We start from the raw sequence: 27,168 nt of genomic DNA, 5'->3' as shown, positions 1-27,168 counted from the left end.
GATCTTATAAGTTCATGTCTGTGGCTTCCTTCATGGAATCAATCCATCTAATGTTTGGCTTTCCTCTTTTTCAACTCCCTTCTGTTTTTCCCAGCATTATTGTTTTTCTAGTGAATCGTGTCTTCTCATGATGTGTCCAAAGTATGATAACCTCAGTTTCATCATTTTAGCTTCTAATGATAGTTCTGGTTTAATTTGGTCTAACACCTAATTATTTGTCTTTTTCACAGTCCATGGTATCTGCAAAGCTCTCCTTCAACTCCACATTTCAAATGAGTTGATTTTTCTCTTATCCACTTTTTCACTGTCCAACTTTCACATCCACACATAGAGATTGGGAATATCATGGTCTGAGTGGTCCTGACTTTACTGTTCAGTGATACATCTTTGCATTTGAGGACCTTTTCTAGTTCTCTCATAGCTGCCCGCCCCAGTCCTAGTCTTCTCCTAATTTTTTTACTATTGTCTCCATTTTGGTTAATGACTGTGCCAAGGTACTGATAATCTTTGACAAGTTGTGTCCTCATTGCCAACTTTAAAGTTACATAAATCTTCTGTTGTCATTACTTCAATCTTCTTGACATTCAGCTGAAGTCCTGCTTTTGTGCTTTCATCAGCAGTCGTTCCAAATTATTATTATTATGTATTATTTTTTAATTTGTATCCCGCTCTTCCTCCCAGCAGGAGCCCAGGGCAGCAAACAAAGCGCTAAAAACACTTTAAAACATCATAAAAACAGATCTTAAAATACATTAAAACAAAACAGCGTTAAAAGCATTAAAAAACAACATTAAAAAAGGGTTAAAACATTATTAAAAAACATATTAAGCAATTCTAACACAGACGCAAATCATTACTGGTTTCTGCTAGTCATTCATTCATTTCATTGGTGATCACTCGTGGCCGAGTAAGATTGTCTTCCAGGGTAAGGTCTTTAACAAGTGGGTCTGTAAGTGACTGTGGAGGCCAATTCTGGATCCACACAGCCTCCCACAGTGAGGACATAGGTTTCCAGATGGAAGATGGTCACGATGAGGATTTGCTTGACGTGCCTTCTGCTTAGCTCATTTGTCCCTTTCGTCCTGTACTCGTACTTCTTCAAAGTCCATAGCACCTTTGATAATGGCCAACATCTAATTGGGACGCTCATGGGCCAAGGCTTCCCAGTTCTCGATGCTTATGTTATATTTTTTTAGATTAGCTTTAAGAAGATCTTTAAACCTCTTTTGCTGTCCACCGATATTCCGTTTTCCATCCTTAAGTTGGGAGTAAAGTAGCTGCTTTGGAAGATGGTGATCAGGCATTCGAACAACATGACAGGTCCAGCAAAGTTGATGTTGGAGGATCACTGTTTCAACACTGGTGATCTTTGCTTCTTCCAATACGCTAACATTAGTCCGCCTATATTCCCAAGTAATTTGCAGAATTTTCCAGAGGCAGCATTGGTGGAATCTTTCAAGAAGATGGGAGTGGCGTTTATAGATGGTAGTCGGTAGTACAATGGCTTTGTAAATAAACATTTTAGTCTCCCTGCGAATAGTAGTATGGTATTGTCTGCATATCTTAAATTATTGATATTTCTCCCTCCAATTTTCACACCTCCTTCATCTTGGTCCAATCCCGCTTTCCGTATGATATGTCTGTATATAAACAAATAGGGTGATCAAATACACTCACACCCCTTCCAATGGGGAACCAATAGGTATCTCCATATTCTGTCCTTACAGTAGACTCTTGTGCAGAGTATAGGTTGTGCATCAGGACAATCAGATGCTGTGGCACCCCAATTTCTTTTAAAGCATTGGTGATTTTCTTCTGAAATTCCTTGGTCCGTTCCATTATCCAATGTATGTTTGCGATATGATCTCTGGTACCTCTTTCTTTTCTAAATCCAACTTTGACATCTGATATTTCTCACTCCATATATGGTAGGAGCCTTTGTTGTAGAATCTTGAGCATTACTTTACTTGCATGGGATATTAAGGCAATAGTTGATGGGGAATTTAGAGGTCCGGTGGACCGGGAGTCTTGAAGGAATTGAGGACACAGGCTTGCAGGAAAAAGGTAGGCCTTTACAGGGCCAGCTCCAGGCATGCGGGGGCCCTTGGGCATCAGCTTGCCCTGGCCCTCCGGTGGGTGGGTGGGTGTGCGTGTGCCCCCCATGCCCCCCCACACCCTCCCTACCTGTCTAGTCTTTACCATTGCCCTTAATGAAGATGGCGGCCGCTGTTTCCCTAAGGGGAATGAAGCCTCCACCGCCATCTTTGTTGATGGCACACGTGCGTGCTACGTGCGCACATCTCTGCCATCAGCTAAGATGGCGGCAGCGGCTTCAGTACCTTAGGGAAGCTGCAGCCGCCATCTTCATTAAGGGCAATGCTAAAAAGCTGGCTGACAGGTAAGTGGGGGCTTGGGGGGCGCAGATTGCAGAAGGGGAGCAAAGGGCCCCTTTAGAACTGGCACTGGGCCTTTATTTAGTAAGGGAACATACAGGAAGTCAGTTTCCCATGATGTTCGATGGAGCTCAGCTACATGGCACTGATGTCTACATTTTTATAGCCTCCAAGACAAAGAAATTAGCATCTTCCAATCCAAAAGTTACACATAAGTATTACCTAGACATTATACTGCTTACATTAAAATCTAGTCAACCAGATAATAGTCAGAAATTCTAATACCAACCCATCCCTTCTATGACCTAATACATTCCAAAGCGACCCTTCCTGACCCTCTGGAGACACTGAGGCTGCTGTACCAGGGTCTTACTCCTTTTATTTCCTAGCCTTGCTGTACCAGCATACTGAACATTCCAAGAAGGGACCTTGGAAGAGACCCTAAAGGAACAGAATCAAGCAGAGACAAAGAGATTTTTCAGCTTTGATTCACCTATTAATATATTATAACTTTATTATTCCTAAAGAATATATAGTTTATTCATTTATTATAAAAATTCCATATCATAGTTCGATAATTACTGCATTCCCTGGGATCCCCTTTCTTTGGAATTGGGATATATATTGAACGCTTCCAGTCTGTGGGCCATAGTTTAGTTTTCCATATTTGTTGACAAGTTTTTGTAAAAATGTGGACAGATTCAGTCTCAGTAACTTGTAGCAACTTTATTGGTATGTCATCTGTTCCTGGTGATTTGTTTCTTCCAAGTATTTTAAGAGCAGCTTTCACTTCACATTCTAAAATTTCTGGTTCTTCATCATATGGTTCCTCCGTGAATGAATCTGTCATTCTGGCATCTCTTTTATAGAGTTCTTCAGTGTATTGCTTCCATCCTCCTTTTATTTCATCTTGGTCAGTCAGTGTGTTCCCCTGTTGATTATTCAACATCCCTACTCTTGGTCTAAATTTTCCTTTAATTTCCCACCCATCAAAAGTCTATTTAAAGTAATGTAAACATCCTTTGGAGTGCAGGCATCAAAATATTGTCACATCAAGTTGTAGCTGCCCAGCATAAGCAAGTGAGCAATATGTAGCCCATATCAAAGTAATATCCTAGACCAGTGATTCTCAAATGGTGCACCCAGGCACACTGGTGCGCCCTAAGAGGTGGCTAGGTGTGCCTCAAATATTATGAAAGTATATTTTAAAAATGAGAAGAAACCCATTTGTATAGGGTAATAGTTTTCTATAGTTCACGTTATTTTTATTCATAGTTTAAAATATATTAATATATTTTTAATTTTGTACACAAAGTGCGCCAGAAATTTTTTATATGTTTTACAGTGCGCCGCAAACCAAAAAAGTTTGAGAACCACTGTCGTAGACCTTTCATCACTTCTGCTAGCTTTTCTGGATTTTGTTATGTTACAAGACCCCATGCCTTGTCCACAAAAGAATGCATGTGAGTCCAGTTAGAGATAGCTGTTTTGCGAGTATACTTCAGAAAACAATGAATATGCTACTGCAGGGCACTGCAGCTCAGGCTACACAATTAGTATGATCATATCTAACATTTACGTGATACTTACACATGTTCAAAATGTTTTACATGTTTTATTTGGTTGTAATCTTTACAACAGCCCTGTAAATCAGTATTATCTGCCCATATTGCAGATAGGAAGGGAAAGTGGCTTCTTTGAGGCCAGCTAGTGAGTTCATGGCAGAGAACGTCCTGTCTCATAGTTCAGTCTCTTAGCCACTATGCTAGATCAGAGAAAAGACAAATATACCTTACTTTTTGAGATTACACTACTTATTTTTCCTGATGTGTCAGCCTGACTGTAGTAAACTCACAGATAAAAAACAAGGGACTATACTGGATGATGTCTGGAATCTTTCATCTGTTAAACAGCCCCACTTTGCTTAGCTCTCTGCAAAATACAATTGAGAATGTTCAAGTTTGGAAACTTTCCTAGTCTAGATACAACAAACAACAAACTGGAACATCCAAAGGAAGGTGTCCTGTACTGGATCACTTCCTTCAGAATTATATAAGAAGTCCATCTTGAGTCTTAATTTGGCTGGTAGAAGTTTTCCTACCCCACCCAGGGAGTTAAACTTGAATGATTGCCAAATTCAGCTCATGTGTTCCTTGTAAGAACTACTTGCCATGTTGATAGGCAATTATAATCAGTAACAGTAACCTGCAATCTACTAAAAATTAACTCTTCTAAATTGTTTTAATAGAACCCAGTTATGGAATATTGTTAAAAGTATATAGTTCTTTTAATGCAGTCATAATCTGGCTCCATTTTAAGGAACTACTTGTTACTGGTTAGGATAATTTTGATCTTAAAAACTTGTTATGGAACAATGTAGTCTTTGTGCTTTTCATAATAAAAAATGTGTCACTACATAGATCTTTTATATACTTTTTAAAAATCCAGTCCTTTAGGAGTCAGCAGTAGACTGTTTCTTCAACTTCCTCTCCCCAGCATTTTATCTTCAAAAGAAATGAGCCTATAAGAGATTTAATAAAAGCAATGAAATGAAGCTTCAGACTTAATGGTTAGGTTTTCTAGCTCAACTACTGTATAATTTTGTTAAGATATTATGTAATATCTGAATGAAAAATGATTTAAATCAGTACACACTTCTAGAGATTTTTTTTATGACAAATAACTTGGGAAGCTGAAGAAAATGTTTTATAAACAGCATGGAGATGTCCAATAGGTATGGCTTCTGTTTAAAAGGATGCATAACCCCCATTACCATTTTCTATTCAGTAGGTCAAGAAACAGTCCAAGGATACTCCACAAAGTACAACACAGCAAGGAAGAATAATTAGAGTCAAGGACGAGGACCGTGCTTACAGAGACCAAGGAGCTAAAAATCTGTGCTATTTCCAACAAATAGAAAGCTCAAGAAGGAGCTCTTATATGCTCTGGCCCACTAAACAACACACTAACCACAGCTTCTGGCAGTGAAGGCCTATCAGGGATTGCTTATTCACAAGTAGACCACCAGCTCTGTCTCCTTAGATGCCTACTGTGCCATTGCTCCTCAGTCTCAACCAGAAGCTTCTGGTGCTGGCAGTCTTGCAGACTGGGGGAGGAGTGCCTCCACCTCCTCTTCTGATATTTCTAGAGGTTCTTCCACAAGTATCAAGTTGATGGTTCTTCCATCAAGTATCCCTAAAGGGGATCCTCAGCATTGGATACAGGAGGCCTTGCCTACTCTTCAAGGATTCTGACCTGTGGGGTGTCTTGTTTGTCTTCTGAGGACTCAGGGTCTGGCACCAGGTCAGGGCTAGGCATGACACCTAGCCTCCCATCTCTGCATACAACAGGGAGGTTAGCACAGTGTCAAGCAGCAATGGGAGCACCAGATTGGTATTGTTGCTGCACCTACACTGTGCCAACCTCCTTGCTCCCTCACCTCTCCTGGTAAGCACAGTGATACTACTGATGTAAGGCCAGGTGTGCAACACCACCCCTCCTACCCACTGCTCCTGTTAATAGGCCCTTCACCACTGCAAAGGACCTAGGTTGTTAGAACCTAAACCTTACTAGGTACTGATCTGACCATGACAATGGAATTAATGGATGCTCTTCCATCTTCAGATCACTATCAATTCCTCCTGAGCAAAACACTAAATCCAAAGTATGCCCACTCGTGTGTGTTGAATCAGAAACCATTTGGGACAAGCCCATGAAATCCTGAACCGCTCCTGACAGGGAGACCCCAGTCTGAAGTCTGAAGTCACCAAACCTAAAGAACATCAATGCCCAAAGAAGAAACAGGCATAGGAGCCCATGCTGATACAGAGCTCTTAGTTCTGTAGTGAACATAAGAAGAACTATGCTAGATCAGACCTAAAATCCATTTAGTCCAGCATCCTGTCTCCAACAGTAGCTAGCCACATGCCTCTGGGAAGCCCACAAGCAAGGCATAAAAGCAACTGCTCTCTCTCTTTGTATGTCCTTAGCATCTGGTATTCAGTGGAGTGCTTAAACCACATTGGTGTTGACAATGAGCAGTAGCCACTACATTAATCTCCTTGTTAAGTTGCCTTCCAGTACATTTGTGGATTTTAGTTTGAAAACTAAACTCTTGCAACCTGAAGAAAACAGGTTTCCAACAAAATCAAATGGAGGTACCTTGCATCCTTGAGAAGCTCATCAGTCACCTCAGAGAATTCTGCTGTTTATTGTTTATTTGTTCTGTTACTTCTGCTTTCTGTGCATGGACGGAAAGGTAGTATATAAATATAAACAATTAATTAAATAGTACTGTGATGAAAGGTTTGTCATCTGTGATCCATATTAATCAGCATGTGTTTATTTATTTGTAAGAAGAGCAATATTGGAGAATCATAGAATAGTAGAGTTGGAAGGGGCCTATAAGGCCATCAAGTCCAACTCCCTGCTCAATGCAAGAATCCAAATCAAAGCATTCCCGACAGATGTCTGTCCATCTGCCTCTTGAATGCCTCCAGTGTTGGAGAGCCCACTACCTCTCTAGGTAATTGGTTCCATTGTTGTATGGCTCTAACAGTTAGGAAGTTTTTCCTGATGTTCAGTCGAAACCTGGCTTCCTGCAACTTGAGCCCATTATTCCGTGTCCTACACTCTGGGACGATCGAGAAGAGATCCCGGCCCTCCTCTGTGTGACAACCTTTCATGTACTTGAAGAGTGCTATCATATCTCCCCTCAGTCTTCTCTTCTCCAGGCTAAACATGCCCAGTTCTTTCAGTCTCTCCTCATAGGGCTTTGTTTTCAGTCCCCTGATCATCTTTGTGGCCCTCCTCTGAACCTGTTCCAGTTTGTCTGCATCCTTCTTGAAGTGTGGAGACCAGAACTGGACGCAATACTCAAGATGAGGCCTAACCAGTGCTGAATAGAGGGGAACTAATACTTCACACGATTTGGAAACTAACTTCTGTTAATGCAGCCTAATAGAGCATTCGCCTTTTTTGCAGCCACATCACACTGTTGGCTCATATTCAGCTTGTGATCAACGACAATTCCAGGATCCTTATCATATGTTGTATTGCTGAGCCAAGTATCCCCCATCTTATAACTGTACATTTGGGTTCTTTTTCCTAAGTGTAGAACTTTGCATTTATCCCTGTTGAATTTCATTCTGTTGTTTGCAGCCCAATGCTCCAGCCTATCAAGGTCCCTTTGAATTTTGTTTGTCTTCTACAGTATCAGCTCTGCCCCTCAATTTTGTATCATCTGCAAATTTTATAAGCATGCTCTGTACCTCCTCATCCAAGTGGTTGATAAAAATGTTGAAGAGCACTGGGCCCAGGACCAAGCCCTTTGGTACCCCACTCGTTACTTCCACCCAGTTTGAGAATGAACCATTGATAAGCACCCTTTGAGTACAATTCTGGAGCCAACTGTAGATCCACCTGATAGTTGTTCCATCCAGTCCACGTTTAGCTAGCTTGCTAATCAGAAGATCATGGGGCACTTCGTCAGAAGCTTTACTGAAGTCGAGATATATTATGTCCACAGCATTCCCACAGTCTACAAGGGAGGTTACCCGGTCAAAAACCGAGATAAGATTAGTTTGGCAGGATTTGTTCCTCATAAATCCATGTTGGCTCCTAGTAATCACTGCATTGTTTTCAAAGTGCTTACAGATTGGCTGCTTTATAATCTGCTTCAGAGTTTTTCCAGGGATTGATGTTAGGCTGACTGGTCTGTAGTTCCCTGGTTCTTCCTTTTTGCCCTTTTTGAAGATAGAGACAACATGAGCTCTCCTCCAGTCATCCGACACTTCACCAGTCCTCCATGATTTTGCAAAGATTATAGACAGTGGTTCTGAGAGTTCTTCAGCCAGTTCCTTCAATATTCTAGGATGCAGTTTATCGGGCCCTGACAATTTGAACTCGTTCAAAGTGATTAGGTATTCCTTGACCGTTTGTCTATCAGTCTCAAGCTTCAACCCTGCACCTTCTACTTCATGTTTCCCAAGAGGGTCATAGAGCCTTTTTTGGGAGTAGAGTCAGCCAAAGTAGGAATTGAGCACTTCTGCCTTTTCTTTGTCATCTGTTATAATTTTGCCATCCTCATTGAGTAGCTGAGCCACCATTTCTTTTCTCTGTCTTTTACTATGGATGTACCTGAAGAAAGTTTTTTTGTTGCTTTTAGCATCCCTCGCTAACCTCAGCTCATTCTCAGCTTTAGCCTTCCTGATGCCACACCTGTAATTCCGTGATACTTGCCTGTACTCTTCCTTTTTGGCCTAGCCTTCTTTCCACTTCCTGTATGTATTCTTTTTTGTTTTCAGGTCCTCTCTAAGCTTTTTGTGAAGCCACATTTTCTTTTTTAGAAACTCCCACCCATCTTGGACTCCTTTTCTCCTTAGGGTCGCTTGCCATGGAACCGTACTTACAATTGTTCTGAGTTTATTAAAATCAGCTTTCCTGAAGTCCAGGGTGCGCGTATGACTATTCTCAGCTTTTGCTTCTGTTAAAATCAAGAATTCAAGTATGGTGTGATCACTTTCCCCCAGAGTTCCCGTAACTGCCACTTTATCCACCAAATCATCTCTGTTAGTTAGAATCAAGTCCAGGATAGCTGATCCTCTGGTTGCTTCTTCCACCTTCTGTAGAAGAAAGCTATCTCCAACACAAGTCAAAAATTTCTTGGAGGGTCCATGTTTGGCAGAATTTGTCTCCCAACATATATCGGCATAATTGAAGTCCCCCATTACTACTGCATCATGCCTCCTCGAAACATTGGCAATTTGTTTTTCAAAAGTTACATTCTCGTCTTCTTCTTGATTGGGTGATCGGTAGTAGACTCCAAACACCACATTCCTTTTATTACTTGCCCCATTAATTTTAATCCAGATACACTCGGTAGAGCTACCAAGCTCATCTTCCTGTATTTCTGTGCAGGGATATATATTTTTAACATATAGTGTGACTCCGCCTCCCTTTTATTCATTCTGTTCTTTTTGAACAAGTTATATCATTCAATTGCTGTATTCCAGTCATGGGAGTCATCCCACCAAGTTTCAGTTATACCTATCAAGTCGTAATTACTCTCCTGTATGAAGTTCAAGTTCATCCTGCTTGTTTCCCATGCTCTGCGCATTAGTATACAGACATCGAACACCATGTGATTTATGGCTTGGTTTCCTTACTACTTTTTTCTGAGGACTGTTACTAGGCCCTGTTAGAGCCGATCTCTCTGTTCCCATTACCGTGTACTAGCCTTCATCAGTCGTTACCACCAAGTTTACATCTCCCTCCCCCTTAAGATCCAGGTGAAAGCCCTTCTGATGAAGTTCTACATGTTGTGGCCAAACACATTCTTCCCAGTCCTTGTGAGATGCAACCCATCACTTGCCAGCAGTCCATCTTCCAGGAAGCATAGCCCGTGGTCCCATAATCCAAATCTCTCACATTGGCACCACCTTCGTAGCCATTCATTCACACAGAGTATTTCCCTTTCCCTTTCTACTCCTCTTCTAAGTACTGGAAGGACGGATGAAAATACTATCTGGGCCGCAAAGTCCTTGACTTTCCTTCCCAGAGCTTCAAAGTCTGATGTGATTTCTTCATAGCTCCGTTTGGCAGTATCTCTAATGAAATGGTGCTTCACGACTTTGTGCTTGGTTTGTGAACTCATCCCTTCTGACTCCATGAGTCTGATGCATCCTTGGTTGTCTTTATGCATCACAACAGACCCAGGAATAGAGATGCCTAAATCTTTGAACAGTTCAAGTAGCCATGTTGGCTGTCTCCTTGCTTTAGAAGCTGACTTCTGTGGAACAGAGTGCTACAGTCTCTTGTTTCTTACTTGCCCAGCTGATCACAGAATCTCCACAGTAGAAGATGGTTCCACTGGCGGATTTTCAATCTGTAGTGTCTTCAGCCCAATCAGCATCTGCATATCCCACTAGTTTGGGATCTTGGGTAGCCGCTAACTTCAGTTTCATGGTTGCAGTGCCCTTCAGATATCTCACCACTCTCTTGATTGCTTCCCAGTCTTTCTTGGTTGGCTAGCTCTATATACTCCAACTTCGCCAGTTTTGGAATTTATGACTTGGTATCCCTTCTGCGTTGAAGAATATCCAGTGAATATTCCTTCCTTGGCAGTGTTGTCCGATTTTGACTTCTTTCGTCTCAGGATGTGTACAAAGGCCTTGCAGCTGAATGCATGAAGGTGAGACACACTTGTTGTCCAATCATGCCACAGCTCAAAAGGTATTTATTTATTTATTTTTATTTATTTATTGCATTTGTATACTGCCCCATAGCTGAAGCTCTCTGGGTGGTTTACAACAATTAAAAACATTAAAAACAAATATACAAATTTAAAAACACATTTTTTAAAAAGCAATTTAAAAACACATGCTGAAATGTCTGGGAGAAGAGGAAAGTCTTGACCTGGTGCCGAAAAGATAACAGTGTTGGTGCCAGGAGCACCTCGTCAGGAAGATCATTCCATAATTTGGGGGCCACCACTGAGAAGGCCCTCTCCCTTGTTGCCAGACTCCCAGCTTCCCTCAGAGGAGGCACCTGGAGGAGGGCCTTGGATGTTGAGAGTAGTGTACGGGTGGGTTCGTATCGGGAGAGGCGTTCCATCAGGTATTGTGGTCCTAAGCTGTTTAAGGCTTTATAGGTTAAAACCAGCAACTTGAATCAAGCTCGGAAACATACAGGCAGCCAATGCAAGCGGGCCAGAATCATTTTTGCCTGTTCAAACCGTCTGGTCCCTGTTACCAATCTGGCCGCTGCATTTTGCACAAGCTGCAGCTTCCGAACCGTCTTCAAAGGCAGCCCCATGTAGAGCGCATTGCAGTAATCTAACTTGGAGGTTACCAGAGCATGGACAACTGAAGCAAGGTTATCCCTGTCCAGATAGGAGCATAGCTGGGCCACCAACCGAAGTTGATAGAAGGCACCCCGTGCCATCGAGGCTACCTGAGCCTCAAGTGACACAGATGGTTCTAGGAGAACCCCCAAGCTATGAACATGCTCCTTCAGAGGGAGTGCAACCCCATCCAGGACAGGTTGGACATCCACCATCCAGTCAGAAGAACCACCCACTAGCAGCATCTCAGTCTTGTCTGGATTAAGCCTCAGTTTATTAGCCCTCATCCAGTCCATTGTTGCAGCCAGGCACTAGTTCAGCACATTGACAGCCTCACCTGAAGAAGATGAAAAGGAGAAATAGAGCTGCGTGTCATCAGCATACTGATGGCAACGCACTTCAAAGCTCTGGATGACTGCACCCAACGGTTTCATGTAGATGTTGAACAGCATGGGGGACAGAACTGACCCCTGTGGAACCCCATACTGGAGAGTCCAGGGTGCCGAGCAATGTTCCCCAAGCACCACTTTCTGGAGCCAACCCACCAAGTAGGAGCGGAACCACCGCCATATAGTCCCTCCCACTCCCAACTCAGCCAGTCTTCCCAGAAGTATACCATGGTCGATGGTATCAAAAGCTGCTGAGAGATCAAGGAGAATTAACAGAGTCACACTCCCCTTGTCTCTCTCCCGACAGAGGTCATTGTACAGGGCAACCAAGGCTGTTTCCATGCCAAAACCAGGCCTGAAACCCAACTGAAATGGATCCAGATAATCGGTCTCATCCAAGAGTATCTGGAGCTGGCCTGTCACTACTCGTTCAAGGACCTTGCCCAGGAATGGAACATTTGCTACTGGCCTATAGTTATTAAGATTTTCTGGGTCCAGGGAGGGTCTCTTCAGGAGTGGTCTCACTACCGCCTCTTTCAGGCAGCCAGGGACCACCCCCTCTGGCAGGGAGGCATTAATCACATCCCTGGCCCTGGTTTTGTTGGTTGCAGCTGCCAGATGTCGGTTCTGCAGATAGGTGGCAGTAAACACTGCTTCCCCCCAGTATTTCTGTGGTAAGTGTGCATCTTCCAACAAGGAATGAATCATCTGTCCAAGAATCCAGTTCATGCATTCCATGACCCCATCTTATTCTGGATTATAAACAACAGTAGTCTGGTGCTCTGTGCCTTCCTCACATAGAAAGTCTTGCATAGCCCTGGATACAAAATCTCCTCCATTGTCGACTCTTATAATTTGTGGCTTTCTGCCAAATTTGTTGGACACAATTCTGATACAGTCCTTCAATTTTTGAAGCACTTGACTTTTCTCTCTCAGTAGGTACATTGTAGTATACATCGAGTAATCATCTATGAAAGTAAGCATGTATAAATTTCTGCCCTGTGATGGCATTCTCATGGGTTCACAAAGGTCTGTGTGAATTAATTCTAGAGGTTTTGTAGTTTTCCTTTCACTTTTTAAAGGAAATTTTGGTTTCACACTTTTTGTCTTTATACAACATTCACATTTTTCTGTTGATTTACATTGTCCAATTTTAATGCCTCTAGCCAAATTTTCCTTCTCTAGAGCACTGATTCTGGCTAAGCTGGCATGTCCCATTCTTCTATGCCAAACATGTAAACATCCAGAATCACAGGTTTCTTTGGCTGTATTTGCATGCATAGTTTCAAAATATTCCAAATGCAAAAATCATTTTTTTCAATTTTGCAGTACAACATACTGTTTCACCAAAAACTTTCCAAATTTTGTCACTTAAATTAATTTGACCTCCAAGCTCCATTATTTTAGTGGCACTTATTAAATTATCTTTAAATGCTGGAACAAATAGGCAATTTTTCAGTTCAAATCTCTGGCACCATCTGGCATTTTGCAAAGTATCTCCACAGTGCCTACTCCCTGAGAACAGAAAACATCTCCTGATGCTGTGATTACATTCTGTGTATGAGGGCTTCGGTTCTTAAACAAATTTTTATCATTTATTAAATGGGCACTAGCTCCAGTGTCAATTAAAAATCTGGTTTTATAATCATTCTTTCCATCAGATACATAGTAACTGCAGTGCTTCACTTTAATTTGGCTATTTGGTTTTCTTTCAGCTTGCCTTTGTTTAAAATCAACTCTTTGTCCTGTCTCCCTTCTATGATAATTTCTTTGAAGGTGATTAGGAAATTTGCATCTGAAGCAACTCTTCCTTTGTTTGTCTGTGCCCTGCTGTGGCTTCGGGACATGACTCATATCTCTATCCTGCCTTTGTTTGCTGTTTCTGCCCACAGTAAAATTTGGTTTTTTCAGACAGAGCTTGTTCCTGTCTGTCTTTATAGTCCTGATTTTTCAGATGTGCCATAATCTGATCCAAATTCTGATCTGTCTGTTGAAGTATGCAAGCCATTATATAAAGACGTTGATTTAGAGAGGCCAGGAGTATGACCTTTTTCAAATCTTTATCCAATAATCTTCCTCATCTTTCTAATTCTTGGACCAGACTTGTAAATCTCTCCAGCTGTTTATTCAGATCCTCTCAGACTGTTTCAGTGTGTACAATGACTTATAGAGAAACATCACATGATTTTTAGATTTTCTGTGATACACTTTGTCAAACTTCTCCTATATTTCTTTAGCATTCCTACATCCCATGCCTCATCTGGTAAAGCAGAAGTAAAAAGAGACTTCACTTTGGCATGCTTATATTTCCAGGAGGCAGTGGGTGCTTCATCCACTGCTGAGGGTTCAGGATCAGTCAGGACTGCATGCAGATTCTTCCCTTCCAAAGTTGCTGTCATTCGGACTCAAAATAGCATAATTGTCCTTCTCCAGTCTTGGGATGCTTGTCTTAAGTGTTGATTCTTCAGCCATGGTTTCCTATCTTTCGTTCTGCTTTTCTTTCTCTAACCTAGTCTTCTTTTGATCTCTTTTGTAAATCACACACAGTACTTAGCCTTTTTAGCTTTCAGGCACAATTTGTAGTTCAATTTAGTTTACTGGGCCACAGTAACCTTTTGTTATGGAAATATGCAAATATACTCAGTGGTCTGAGCTGCATCAATATGTGTGTCAATATGTGTATTTACCTAAGTAGCATGCTTGTATCCTGCATTTAGATCACTGAGACTTAAGACTTAGTAAAATAAGAAAAGCTACTTTATTTATAGAAATACATAGTAGATAAGAAAGGCATACCTAGTTCTAACTAGCTAACTAAGTTGGAGGCAAAATGCCCAGATGTGATAATTGTCCTCATGGCTCAGGAGAGAAAGCAAAGACAAAGATGTCTCCTCTCTCCTTGGACAGTCGAAGAAGAAAAACAAAGGATGGAGGAGAATGTCAGCTTCTCTGAGCATATCAGTTTACAACAGAAGGAAGTTAGGTAGAGAACAGCACAGGTAAAGGTAGGCAAGCCTAGCCGGCTGGAGGACCCTAACTCTATCTTCCTTCTGAAATACAAACAAAAGAACCCAAACAGGAGTTGCTCTTGCCCCACTTCCAACAGAAAGAAAAAGGGAACCTCCATTTCCAAACTTTTGGTAGATTTCCTTGAACACCTGAGAGGAAGAGAAGAGACATGTGGGGTAAAAAAAATCTGATGAGCTGCTCTGGGAAAAAATTCAGTGTACCCATCTGCTATATCTTAGATAAGGCTGTTATGAACTTAGGATTTTCTAAAAGCTTTTGATTTTTAATGCAAGAATTGTTATAAGAACATAAGAACATAAGATGAGCCTGCTGGATCAGGCCAGTGGCCCATCTAGTCCAGCATCCTGTTCTCACAGTGGCCAACCAGGTGCCTGGGGGAAGCCCACAAGCAGGACCCGAGTGCAAGAACACTCTCCCCTCCTGAGGCTTCCAGCAACTGGTTTTCAGAAGCATGCTGCCTCTGACTAGGGTGGCACAGCACAGCCATCACGGCTAGTAGCCATTGATACCCCTGTCCTCCATGAATTTGTCTAATCTTCTTTTAAAGCCATCCAAGCTGGTGGCCATTACTGCATCTTGTGGGAGCAAATTCCATAGTTTAACTATGCGCTGAGTAAAGAAGTACTTCCTTTTGTCTGTCCTGAATCTTCCAACATTCAGCTTCTTTGAATGTCCACGAGTTCTAGTATTATGAGAGAGGGAGAAGAACTTTTCTCTATCCACTTTCTCAATGCCATGCATAATTTTATACACTTCTATCATGTCTCCTCTGACCCGCCTTTTCTCTAAACTAAAAAGCCCCAAATGCTGCAACCTTTCCTCGTAAGGGAGTCGCTCCATCCCCTTGATCATTCTGGTTGCCCTCTTCTGAACCTTTTCCAACTCTATAATATCCTTTTTGAGATGAGGCGACCAGAACTGTACACAGTATTCCAAATGCGGCCGCACCATAGATTTATACAACGGCATTATGATATCGGCTGTTTTATTTTCAATACCTTTCCTAATTATCGCTAGCATGGAATTTGCTTTTTTCACAGCTGCTGCACACTGGGTCGACATTTTCATCGTGCTGTCCACTACAACCCCGAGGTCTCTCTCCTGGTCGGTCACCGCCAGTTCAGACCCCATGAGCGTACATGTGAAATTAAGATTTTTTGCTCCAATATGCATAATTTTACACTTGTTTATATTGAATTGCATTTGCCATTTTTCTGCCCATTCACTCAGTTTGGAGAGGTCTTTTTGGAGCTCTTCGCAATCCCTTTTTGTTTTAACAACCCTGAACAATTTAGTGTCATCAGCAAACTTGGCCACTTCACTGCTCACTCCTAATTCTAGGTCATTAATGAACAAGTTGAAAAGTACAGGTCCCAATACCGATCCTTGAGGGACTCCACTTTCTACAGCCCTCCATTGGGAGAACTGTCCGTTTATTCCTACTCTCTGCTTTCTGCTTCTTAACCAATTCCTTATCCACAAGAGGACCTCTCCTCTTATTCCATGACTTCTAAGCTTCCTCAGAAGCCTTTGGTGAGGTACCTTGTCAAACGCTTTTTGAAAGTCTAAGTACACTATGTCCACTGGATCACCTCTATCTATATGCTTGTTGACACTCTCAAAGAATTCTAATAGGTTACTGAGACAGGACTTTCCCTTGCAGAAGCTATGCTGGCTCTGCTTCAGCAAGGCTTGTTCTTCTATGTGCTTAGTTAATCTAGCTTTAATCATACTTTCTACCAGTTTTCCAGGGACAGAAGTTAAGCTAACTGGCCTGTAATTTCCGGGATCCCCTCTGGATCCCTTTTTGAAGATTGGCGTTACATTTGCCACTTTCCAGTCCTCAGGCACGGAGGAGGACCCAAGGGACAAGTTACATATTTTAGTTAGCAGATCAGCAATTTCACCTTTGAGTTCTTTGAGAACTCTCGGGTGGATGCCATCCGGGCCCGGTGATTTGTCCGTTTTTATATTGTCCATTAAGCTTAGAACTTCCTCTCTCGTTACCACTATTTGTCTCAGTTCCTCAGAATCCCTTCCTGCAAATGTTAGTTCAGGTTCAGGGATCTGCCCTATATCTTCTACTGTGAAGACAGATGCAAAGAATTCATTTAGCTTCTCTGCAATCTCCTTATCGTTCTTTAGTACACCTTTGACTCCCTTATCATCCAAGGGTCCAATTGTCTCCCTAGATGGTCTCCTGCTTTGAATGTATTTATAGAATTTTTTGTTGTTGGTTTTTATGTTCTTAGCAATGTGCTCCTCAAATTCTTTTTTAGCATCCCTTATTGTCTTCTTGCATTTCTTTTGCCAGAGTTTGTGTTCTTTTTTATTTTCTTCATTCGGACAAGACTTCCATTTTTTGAAGGAAGACTTTTTGCCTCTAAGAGCTTCATTGATGTTTTAAAAAAACAGCTTGGCAAATAAATGGGTCAGTGCCACGTAAAAGTCTACCTTCGGAAGGCCCAAATCAGTCTTCTAGAAGTGTTGGATCTACAGAGAAATGGATTCCCCCAGTTTCTGTAATTGTAGTTGTAATTGTAATTGTTCTGATTATGCTCTGGTAAACATAGGTTGTTTTTAATGACGTTCCTTGTGCTGACAAAAGGGTATTTGATCCAGCAGAGGCCTCCATCTGTTGAACAGGGAGGCAGCAAATTTTGCCTATTCATGCTACCCCCTCACACTGTTCCAAAGGGTCCGCCAAACCTCTGGAGCAGATTTGGGAGGCATGCAGGGGTGGCAGTGGAAGAGGGAATCAGCATCAATTGCTTCCCTTCCAGCAATGAAATCTCTGCTGGATCAAAGAACATGAAGACATTGTTGGATACATGCAACTTATCTAGTACAGTGATATTTCAAAATCCAGCAGAAGCAGATTCTATAAGCATCCCTACTCTTAACTATCTTTATTTGATGGAAGTATGTCACATTGACTCCAGTAAATCTGACTTCCAAATATCTGGCCATACAATAATGTCCTGTGTTTCAAGCTTCTAGCTCAAACAATTGTAAATGGGGACCCAGTTCACTGAGCCAATTAAAGCAAAGGTAAGTATGATGCTAGCTACATTACAGGTTGCTCCCTGCAGGGAAAAAAAAAGAGAAGCAAATGCACCTTAACCTTAGTTAAAGTTCTTATGATCTGGAAATTATTACGGAGAGACTTTGACCATTTAAAATGGATCAGCAGTTTCCTTGTCTGGGGTGGGGGGATTGCTGGCTCTTACAGCTCAAAGCTGTTCACTCAGAGAAGCTCCCAAAGCAGTCTGTTACAATTTCTACTCTGTGTTCTTCACTTCCCCAGCCCCAACAAGAATAATAGTAAATGTCATTAATATGCTTTTGTCCACTTCAAATTCACATGAGGAATAAAGCTGAGGATCTCACTATCATAGTAATTAATCCTCCTTTCCTTTCCCTTATACAGATTAATCCTGGAAGTAAAGCTGCCCTTGCCAACCTTTGCCCAGGTGATATCATTCTGTCAGTTAATGGTGAGAGCACAGAAAACATGACACATCTAGAAGCACAAAACAAGATCAAAACTTGTCTGGATAAGCTCACGTTGTCTGTGAACAGGTAACTAACTATCTGTACTTGCCTTTTCATGCATGCACTAGGTATGTGTATGCATTCACTAAAATTTATGTATTTCAACCTGTGGCTGGAGAATGGGATTATGCATCTGCTAGCACCTTTTCCCCAAAGTGTCAGGCTGTGGTGTCCTAAATGTGAGGTATGGAAGTACATTACAATATACAGTCTCTGTCATGAGCCCTGCAGAGAAGTCCTGGCAGAGTGGGTCAGAAGAATCATAGAGTTGGAAGGGGCCTATAAGGCCATCAAGTCCAACCCCCAGCTCAACGCAGGAATCCAAATTAAAGTATACCCAACAGGTGGCTGTCCAGCTGCTTCTTGAATGCCTCCAGTTTTGGAGAGCCCACCACCTCCCTAGGTAATTGGTACCATTGTCATACTGCTCTAACAGTTAGGAAGATTTTCCTGATGTTCAGTTGAAATCTTGCTTCCTGTAACTTGAGGCCATTATTCCGTGTCCTGCAGAGGAGGAGGATTAGGATCCAGGGCAGGGGCCCAGTGGTCTGTGGAGTGGGGCATGGAGAGAAAACCAGTGAAGATCACAGTAGTCTGCTGAGTGACAGACCCACCCCTGAGAAGCACCTGCTGTGCACAAAACAGTCATCTTAGATGAACATTCCATCACTCTGCCTCCAAACCAGCCTCCTGTACTGGAAACAGCTGAAAGAGTCCAGAGAAGGAGCTTGGGGATGAACTGGCTGAGGCATCTCTGCTCCCATTGCCAAGAACGCACCACCACTTGTGCAGGCAGCAGACCAAGCCCACTCTCCAGCCTATCCATAGGAATGCCCATTTGCTAGTCCAGTATCAATCCAAGAAACAGGTCCAGCAAATAGTGTGCCCACCCTGATCATACTTAAGGAGGCCTAAGGGGCATGTTAAATTGTTGAGACAACATTTTTGCTTGAGTAGTCATGCCTAGAAATGCCTTGCAGAGACCTAGAGGCCTGGGCTATCTGTAGTCTGATCTATGTGCCGTTCACATGTTAAGATTCACATTAAATGTAATAGAGAAAAACACCTTAGTGATCCTGGGCCTGATTCGAAGGGGGTTAGCCAGGACAGCCTCTCAAAATGTACAACTTTTTACTTTCTGCTTTGTAGGAGCAAAGATTACCTCTTTAGGGGTTAACATGCATAAGAATATATACATAGACATATAAGAATATATGCAGTGATTGACAGAGCAGGGGCTCATTGCCTACCCCACGTCCACTGTACACACTCCTGGATTGTACAATGGATTTATATCGCACTACATGTGTTAATTAGCTTTCTAATGCCAGGTTGTCTTTGTTATCAACCCAGCTGTTTTCTGTGAATAACCACACTTAAGAACTATTTATACTTTTCTGTATTTCATTTCCTTCTGACCACCTCTAAACATTTACCTGTAACTCAGGATATAGATAGATAGATAGATAGATAGATAGATAGATAGATAGATAGATAGATAGATAGATAGATAGATAGATAGATAGATAGATAGATAGATAGATAGATAGATAGATAGATAGATAGATTGTTGTAAACCTTTGAAAACGCCCCCATGTGATACATTTATGAATATTATCATATTATCAACATGTGGTAGTATGTGCTTTTAAGCAGTTACTCTTCCTGACTCAGTTAATTTAGCCAGGAGGAGTTAAATGCTACATATCCTAGCATTCTCAGGGGCAATAAAGACTTACTATGCACAAAAGGTTCCTCTTCTTGATGCAGAGAATACTGGGAGGTGAAATAGCCAGCTGCTGTCACCACCACCACCACCACTTCCCTGCCACCACTCTCACTCCTCTTCCTTGCCAAGCAAATTTAGGAAAGTGCGAATAAGGGAAACCAGCAGCAGGGAAGTATGGGGACAGTTGGACTTCTGAGGACACAGTTTTTCTGAGATTTTACAGAATTGTCAGAAAAAAAGCCTGAACATCATCCAAGAAATCTCTGGAAAGCTCAGAAACGTGGCCCATTCTAAATTGAAAACAGCAGATGTTGCCCATTTGTAGTTAAAACTAATCTCATGGTGATTTTACCACATCAGGCCTTGTCCTGTGAACTGGCCCCTGTTCATAATTTTCCTTTCATAATTTTGACCATATAAGATGAGGCAGCACAGCACCTGTGAAAAGTTAGTTGTCTTCGTATTGTAAATATGTTGGTGTTTCATTGTGTTATTCAAGCCTGGTAACTATGCCAAAAACTAGCAATGAGTTGCAGAGTAAAGAAAGGCAAACTCATACCGTAAGGTGTCCCCCTTTTGTTGTAGAAAAAGTAAATGGTTTAGAAGTGGCATTAGACTTGTAGTGTTCCATTTTGCCATATTGCAAATAATTTATACAGGAATTGCCATCACCATATAGTAAAAAGTTATGGGCTTGATTCTTGTTGGGTTTTGGCAAAAGCAGATTTTACAATCAAGTGAGTTTGTAATCAGTAATGTTAATGTGGCAAAATGCCTGTATTTTTGTAAGGGGAGGATTGCTACCTATGTCTGTTGTTGAAAAACCACGTTCATTCTAATTTTAAACGTTTTGCAATGCCGCTTTTCCAAGAAGATTCAAAGTGGAACCAAGTATTCATGTCCTGTTAATGGATTTTTTTTATTCCCCCTCCCCCCCGCCCAGTGGAACTAATTCTATATCCAAAAGTTTTGACATGGACCACAAATTATTTTTATAGTCATGCCAAAATGAATTCTCTTTATAAGGCTAATGTTATCTGTAACAGCTTTAAATATATTCATAAGATTTTCCAGTCCAAGCTAAAAAAAAGCATTTTTATATACAAAGAACTACCACTTACTCTTTATACTTCATCTTTAAAATGTTTAGACTTTATGCCTTTGAAAACTGATTGAACCAAGTTAATTGTTTTTAGTATATACAAATCCATAACCATTCTCAAGTGTACTAGGTCTTTAAGAATGTATGCTCCAATAATGAAATGCAGTCATTGTCAAGGTTAGGCACATAAAACTGTTCTAGCGGATCACTCCATTACAGCGCTGAATCCCATTTCTGTCTCTGATACTGGTCGGTGCTGGCTCCTCTTCCTTCCTCTGAAGTAAACTTGTGACTTAACCTTTCCCAGATTACATTATAAAATGATTTTTTTTTAAAAAAATGAGAGTGAATTTCTGCACAATCTCATTTTGTGTAAACTTAATGGCATGTGGGAAGTATCCCTATATGAGGCTTTACTGCATGTAATTTTCCCCAAAATACATCAAACCAAATGATACCTTTTACTTCTTCATACACAGAATAAAAGCCTATGTGAAATAGAAATGACCCCACCGTATCTAGTATTTAAGTCAATCAGAAGCTTTCTACCATCTCTGAGGGGAACGGAAATTACCATATAATACAGAATGTTAAATAAATAAATGCACACTCACACTAGAAAGAGGGGAAGAGAGAGAGACTGTATACATATATACAGACTGTAACAAAATATTTAATGTGAGTTTATATTTAGCAATGTAATCAAAGTTGCATATTGACATACAAGTCTGTGTTTTCAAGATTTACCAGTCTCCTGTGGGCACCTCCTAGTTTAGTAGCGATCAACGTCGCTAGACCCCCTTTAGGGCGGCCACCTGCAACGCTGGGAACTGCGGCCAGTGGATAGGCCACAAAACCCCCAAGAGCCAAATCCTCAACAAGCCAAGTCTCCTGAAGCAATATAATGTCCTGCATTCTGACATATTCTAGAAAGAGCGGATCTGAGCATTTATTTGTCCATCCCACAATGTTCCAGGAGAGCATTGTCAAGGAGGCTTGATGCAGCAAGGGTCACTTAAACATAGAAAGCTGTTCCCGGGCCACTGCCTTGTTACAAAGGCTTGGCTCTTGTCGGCCCGTATGGCGTTTGGGTTGATAGAGAACAGATACTTCCTCAGTTTTACTAAGGCAGGGTTCTTTAAGACATTCTGTCATGGTAGTTACGGCCCCTTTACTCTCCCAATCCATTGTCCCCTCATCCAGAGGCTCAATAGAGTCTAGGTTAGAGTTCTGGCAGATAACATTAGAGGACACTAGGGGAAGGATAGCCGCTGTGATTGTTAAACCCTGCGGTCGAGCGTCTGCCGGGGCCAGTTCGTCATCTTCGAGAAATCTCATTTCTGTCCACGAGAGGGGAATAGTCTTTAGAAGAAATTGCCTTTCACAAATATTGCCTTTAACAATAGCCTAATTAATTAATTAATTAGTAGTGCTTCATAATTCTGTGACAGAGAAATATATATAATGAAAACCTGTGCCTAAAGCATTTGCCAGAATTATCAGTTACCATTTCCATAGACTATATGCTTTTTAGACTGTTTCCCCCAACAAGTCCAGAAATATCCTCTTACTATTGTTATTTGCCTTCATAATCCTCCATTATTTCTATCCTTATTGCTTATTTTGCAGCTTCTGCCACTGTTGAATGTCACTGCTATTTTACTGTCTTTTGTGCTTTTGTAAGCATGTTGTGTAGTGGTTAGAATGTTGGACTAGGATCTGAAAGATCAGAGTTCAAATCTCCACTGAGCCATGAAACTCGCTGGGTGACCTTGGGCCAATCACATTCTCTCAGCCTAACCTACCTCACAGGGTTGTTGTGCAGATAAAACAAAGAACAATGTACACCATCTTGAGCTCTTTGAAGTAAAGGTGGGATATAAATATAATAAATAAATAAATAAATAAATAAACTGTCAAAATTGTGGTGGTGCAGAGAATCTGCAGAAAGATACTGAAGACGGGAAGAGAACAATGGAAAAACAGCAGATACAGCATATAGTCAAGAAGTTGCATCTGTGTTTGAACACCAAAGTACTTGGAATACAAGCACCAGTATTATTCCCAGCCCTAGTACAAAATGCTTCTCGTTCTTTCTTTTTTTTAAAAAAAAATGTATCAACTGCACCTCGTCCAGAAATGGATTTCAGGATGGCATTCATAGGAATTTTAAATCTACAAAATAAAACATAACCAACAATACATTAAAATTTTGAAAGAAACAAAACTATTCAGCCAGTTAAAATATCTTAATTTAAGATCCTTGGGAAAATAAAAAAGGTTTAACATAAAGTGTCAGTGCCGGGCAAACCTTTGCTGGAATGGCATTTCACAGACTGGCACTTCTGCAGAGGAGGTCCTTTCTTTCGTAAATTCATAATGCCCTACTCTTACCAATGGAACATGGGGAAGTGCCTCGAAGGAGGTGCTCCTTCAGATATTTTGGGCACAAGCCATTTTAGGCTTTGAAGATAAACACCAGCACCTTCAATTAACAATTAATGAATAAGGAACCTATGTAGTTTATTCAGAACTTACTTAATGTGGCTCTATTGAGGATGGTAAACCAGTCCAGTCTAGCAGCTGGGTGCTATACTAGTTGAAGGTTCTGAACCATTTTCAAAGGCACCTGTTCTGGTCCTACTTAGCACCAAGGAGAGCTCCTAGTGAGTAACATGCTCCAACAAGTTTGAAAGTGAACTGAGACCTTTTGCGCTTTTGCCTCCAATTTACCTCTCCTAGGCTTTGGGCTGGTTCACACAGCGACTTACCATGAGATTGGTGCCACTTGCATCCCTGTTTAATTTGCATGGTTCACATAATGTTGCAGGCAATCAGCAGCTAGCACACGGTTTTCCTGTATCAACCCAATCCATTTCTAATGCGAAAAGGAAAAACCGTCTCAGCTTTGCTGCGCTCCTCCGTGCAGGCACTTTGCATTGATGTTTTTTTTAGTGGGTGGGCTCTCTTATGCCTCATTGCCAGATCCTCTCTCTCTCTTCCGCTCACAAAAGCTGCCTTTCATTCACTCCCCTCTCTATTCAGTTTCATACAGTTTCGTGTCAATTGCAGCCCCATGCTCTCCAGGCTGGGAGAGGTGTGCAATTGACAAGAAACAATGAAACTGACAAAAAAAAACCCTCCCCTTCTTCATTAGCAATATCAGTATTCTGGAGGGAGAAAGCATGTAAAATTAGAGGTGGGGCCACAAGGAAACAGCGATACTAAACCTTTACAGAGGAACACTTACTTGTGTGAAAGGAAAACAGCAGATTTGAAGGTAGGAAGTGTGAACCTTGCAAATATATCACAATGGCAAAAGCTGCGTCTTTACTGTGAAATTTAGCTCCCATGTGAATGAGCCCAGTGTCCCCTTTTGGAGAACTAGTCTCTTAATGGAATAACCCTCTGGCCTGAATACGGGGGCTTCTCCTGTGCTCTATATCCTCCTGCCTGGCACACTCCTTGGTAATGTGTGAGGCATTCAGTTTCTTGAGTTCAGGGGAAAGCATCAATGAGGGCCCTGTCACTTTGGGATCTGGTTGAGCAGGCTCCTGCTTGCCACTCTCAGGTTCAGTGGTCCCCTAATCAACCAGGAATATAAACCAGTCCCTTGGCTGTTGCCACTGTTGCCACTGACTGGTTACTGTTGGACTTTGGAATCATGTCACAACCCCCATGTATAATGCATTACAGAAATCCAACCTATAGGTTACCAGAACATGGATCACTGTGGCTAGGCTACCAGTATCCAGAAAAGTCCACCGCTGATGACATAAATGAAGCAGGTAAAAGGTGCTCCAAGCCACTGAGGCCACTTGAGCCTTGAGTGACAACATAGCACTCCTATCTCATTTAACTACAAACAACCCTGTGGCTTAAGCTGAGCTACAATATTTTTCCAATTTAAGATCATAGGGCCATTTCCCCATAGGCAAAAGATGTATTTTCCCACGTACATATGCAACAAGGGAACAACAAGGGAACAACAAGGGAACCATGGATTTCCTGCAGCACGTACCTATACAAAATATGTATATTAAAATATAATAAAAAGACAAGACATTATGCTGTCACGATGTCACACAATGTGATGTTGGGGGTGCGGCAGCAGGACACAAATATGGCTGACGGTGGAGGGTGTTTGGAGTGGCAGTGGCGGAGCAACAACTAAGGCAAGTGTGGTGGGGGCCATGGGGGCCTGGGGGATGGTGAGGGGACAGGGAGGAGCAAGGGAGCCAATGGAGGTGAGGGAATGAGCAAAGCGAGGATGGCAGGCGGGCGAGTAAGCAAGCATCAGGGGGTAAGAGAGCAGTGAGTGAACAGTCAGGCTAGTATCAGGGTCAGATGAGTTGCCTGAGAGTGGGGGGGTTGTTTTAGGAGTTGCTTGAGAGTGGGAGAGCCAGTGTGGTGTAGTAGTTAGAGTGTTGGACTACGCTCTGGGAGACCAGGGTTTGAATCCCCACACAGCCATGAAGCTCACTGGGTGACCTTGGGCCAGTCACTGCCTCTCAGCTTCAGAGGAAGGCAATGGTAAACCACCTCTGAATAATGCTTACCACGAAAACCCTGTTCATGGAGTCGCCATAAGTTGGAATCTACTTGAAGGCAGTCCATTTCCATTTGCTGAGTGCGGGGGGGGGGGGTTGTTTTGAATGTTGCTTGTAGGTGGGGGATGTTTTGGGAAATTCCTCTCTCTCTCTCTCTCTCTCTCTCTCTCTCTGTGTGTGTGTGTGTGTGTGAGAGAGAGAGAGAGAGAGAGAGAGAGAGAGAGAGAGAGAGTCCCTGTGTATGTGTTTGGAAATGCCTGGCATGTATGTATGTTTGGGAGACCCTGGGGCAGGGAGCTCGGAGTCCCTGTGAGTGAGTTTGTGAGCCCCTGGCTCTGTGTGCATGTGTGTTTGGGAGTCCTGGGGGGGAGGTTGGAAGTCCCTGTGTTTGGGAGTTCCTGTGGTTTGGGAGTCCCTGTGTGTGTATGTGGGGTTGGCATGCAAAGTATAATAATAATAATAATAATAATAATAATAAATTTGTGTGTCGCCTATCTGGCAGATAGCCACTCTAGGCGACGTACATTAAAATGGGATAAAATACAATAGTATCAAATGCAGTCACATTAATCTCAATAAATAAAATACTGGACAGTCATCAGTACATTTATAAAAACATTTACATATTTACAGTATGTAGGGGTGAAGCCCCTAGTACTAAAATAATAAACAAACATTTTATTAGCACTGGCCCCAGAAACTAAAACTTGCAGCCTGGGAGGCAAATTAACTGTTGTTACCAAATCACACTATAACTACACTGGAAACCAGAGTTGGTGACAAAAGCAGAATGGATTTTTAAGATCCACTTCAGTTTGGCCTGGTTTTGATACCTGTCAAAGCCCAGGGTAAAGAAGTGTGTCTTCAGCATATGATGGAAAACTGCATTATGTTTAGCATTATGTGCAAACACATTCACTGCATACTGGGCCCAGAATATCCTATTCACAACTCTGCTAGAACACAGCACACATGTGCCTTGGAAGATAATTTTGTAGAATTGTAGAAAAGGTCTTTGGGATAATAGGCAGAGACTATTATAGTGAAGCTTCTGGACTTCAATGATAACTTAGCAATAGAGCACATTGAGTAGAGAAGTATTAAAATACAGACTGAACCATCATCAATTTCAGTTAATTTAAGTACTGCAAATCTACAGATGTACTAGCTGATCCTTGAGGTTCCCTTTCTAACATCATCATTCTCATAGTTTAAAACAATTAGATATGGGGGAGGGTGTTTATCTGTAGTACAGCAATCTCCAATAACTGTGATTGAACCAGACCACATTGTTCAGGGACAACATGATGTAATGCTTTCAACACTACATGTGTTTTCACATAACTTTAACTAGCACATTTCTGCACCAGATAAACTCTACTGTGGCCAAAGTTGATTTCAGCAGTTTTGATGAAAGCTTAGCTGAAGTAGGGGGATGAGTTTTGCAAAACATGTGTGTACCCATCAAAGACTCCTCCCATTTGGGGCATTTTCCCCCCAACAGACCCTTGAAAGGACATAGGAGTATTTGTGCTGGTGGAGAAGTAATCCTGAAACATCTGAAGACTGGGAGGGAGG

At 41.8% G+C, this 27,168-nt stretch overlaps 1 protein-coding gene across 1 annotated transcript in view; it reads left to right on the top strand.

Moving 5' to 3' along the window:
* The window catches only part of PDLIM4 (PDZ and LIM domain 4), a 137,114-nt gene that overhangs the window by 17,188 nt on the left and 92,758 nt on the right, over positions 1-27,168 (top strand). Inside the window, exon 2 of the mRNA XM_061617067.1 lies at positions 18,085-18,236. Within this exon, the coding sequence (XP_061473051.1) occupies positions 18,085-18,236 (152 nt within the window). The remainder of the gene's footprint in view (positions 1-18,084; positions 18,237-27,168) is intronic.

This window comes from Rhineura floridana, chromosome 3 (assembly GCF_030035675.1).
Source record: "Rhineura floridana isolate rRhiFlo1 chromosome 3, rRhiFlo1.hap2, whole genome shotgun sequence".
NCBI lineage: Eukaryota > Metazoa > Chordata > Lepidosauria > Squamata > Rhineuridae > Rhineura > Rhineura floridana.
Note: the sequence above shows the minus strand (reverse complement) of the source record. Positions and strands in the feature narration are given on the sequence as shown.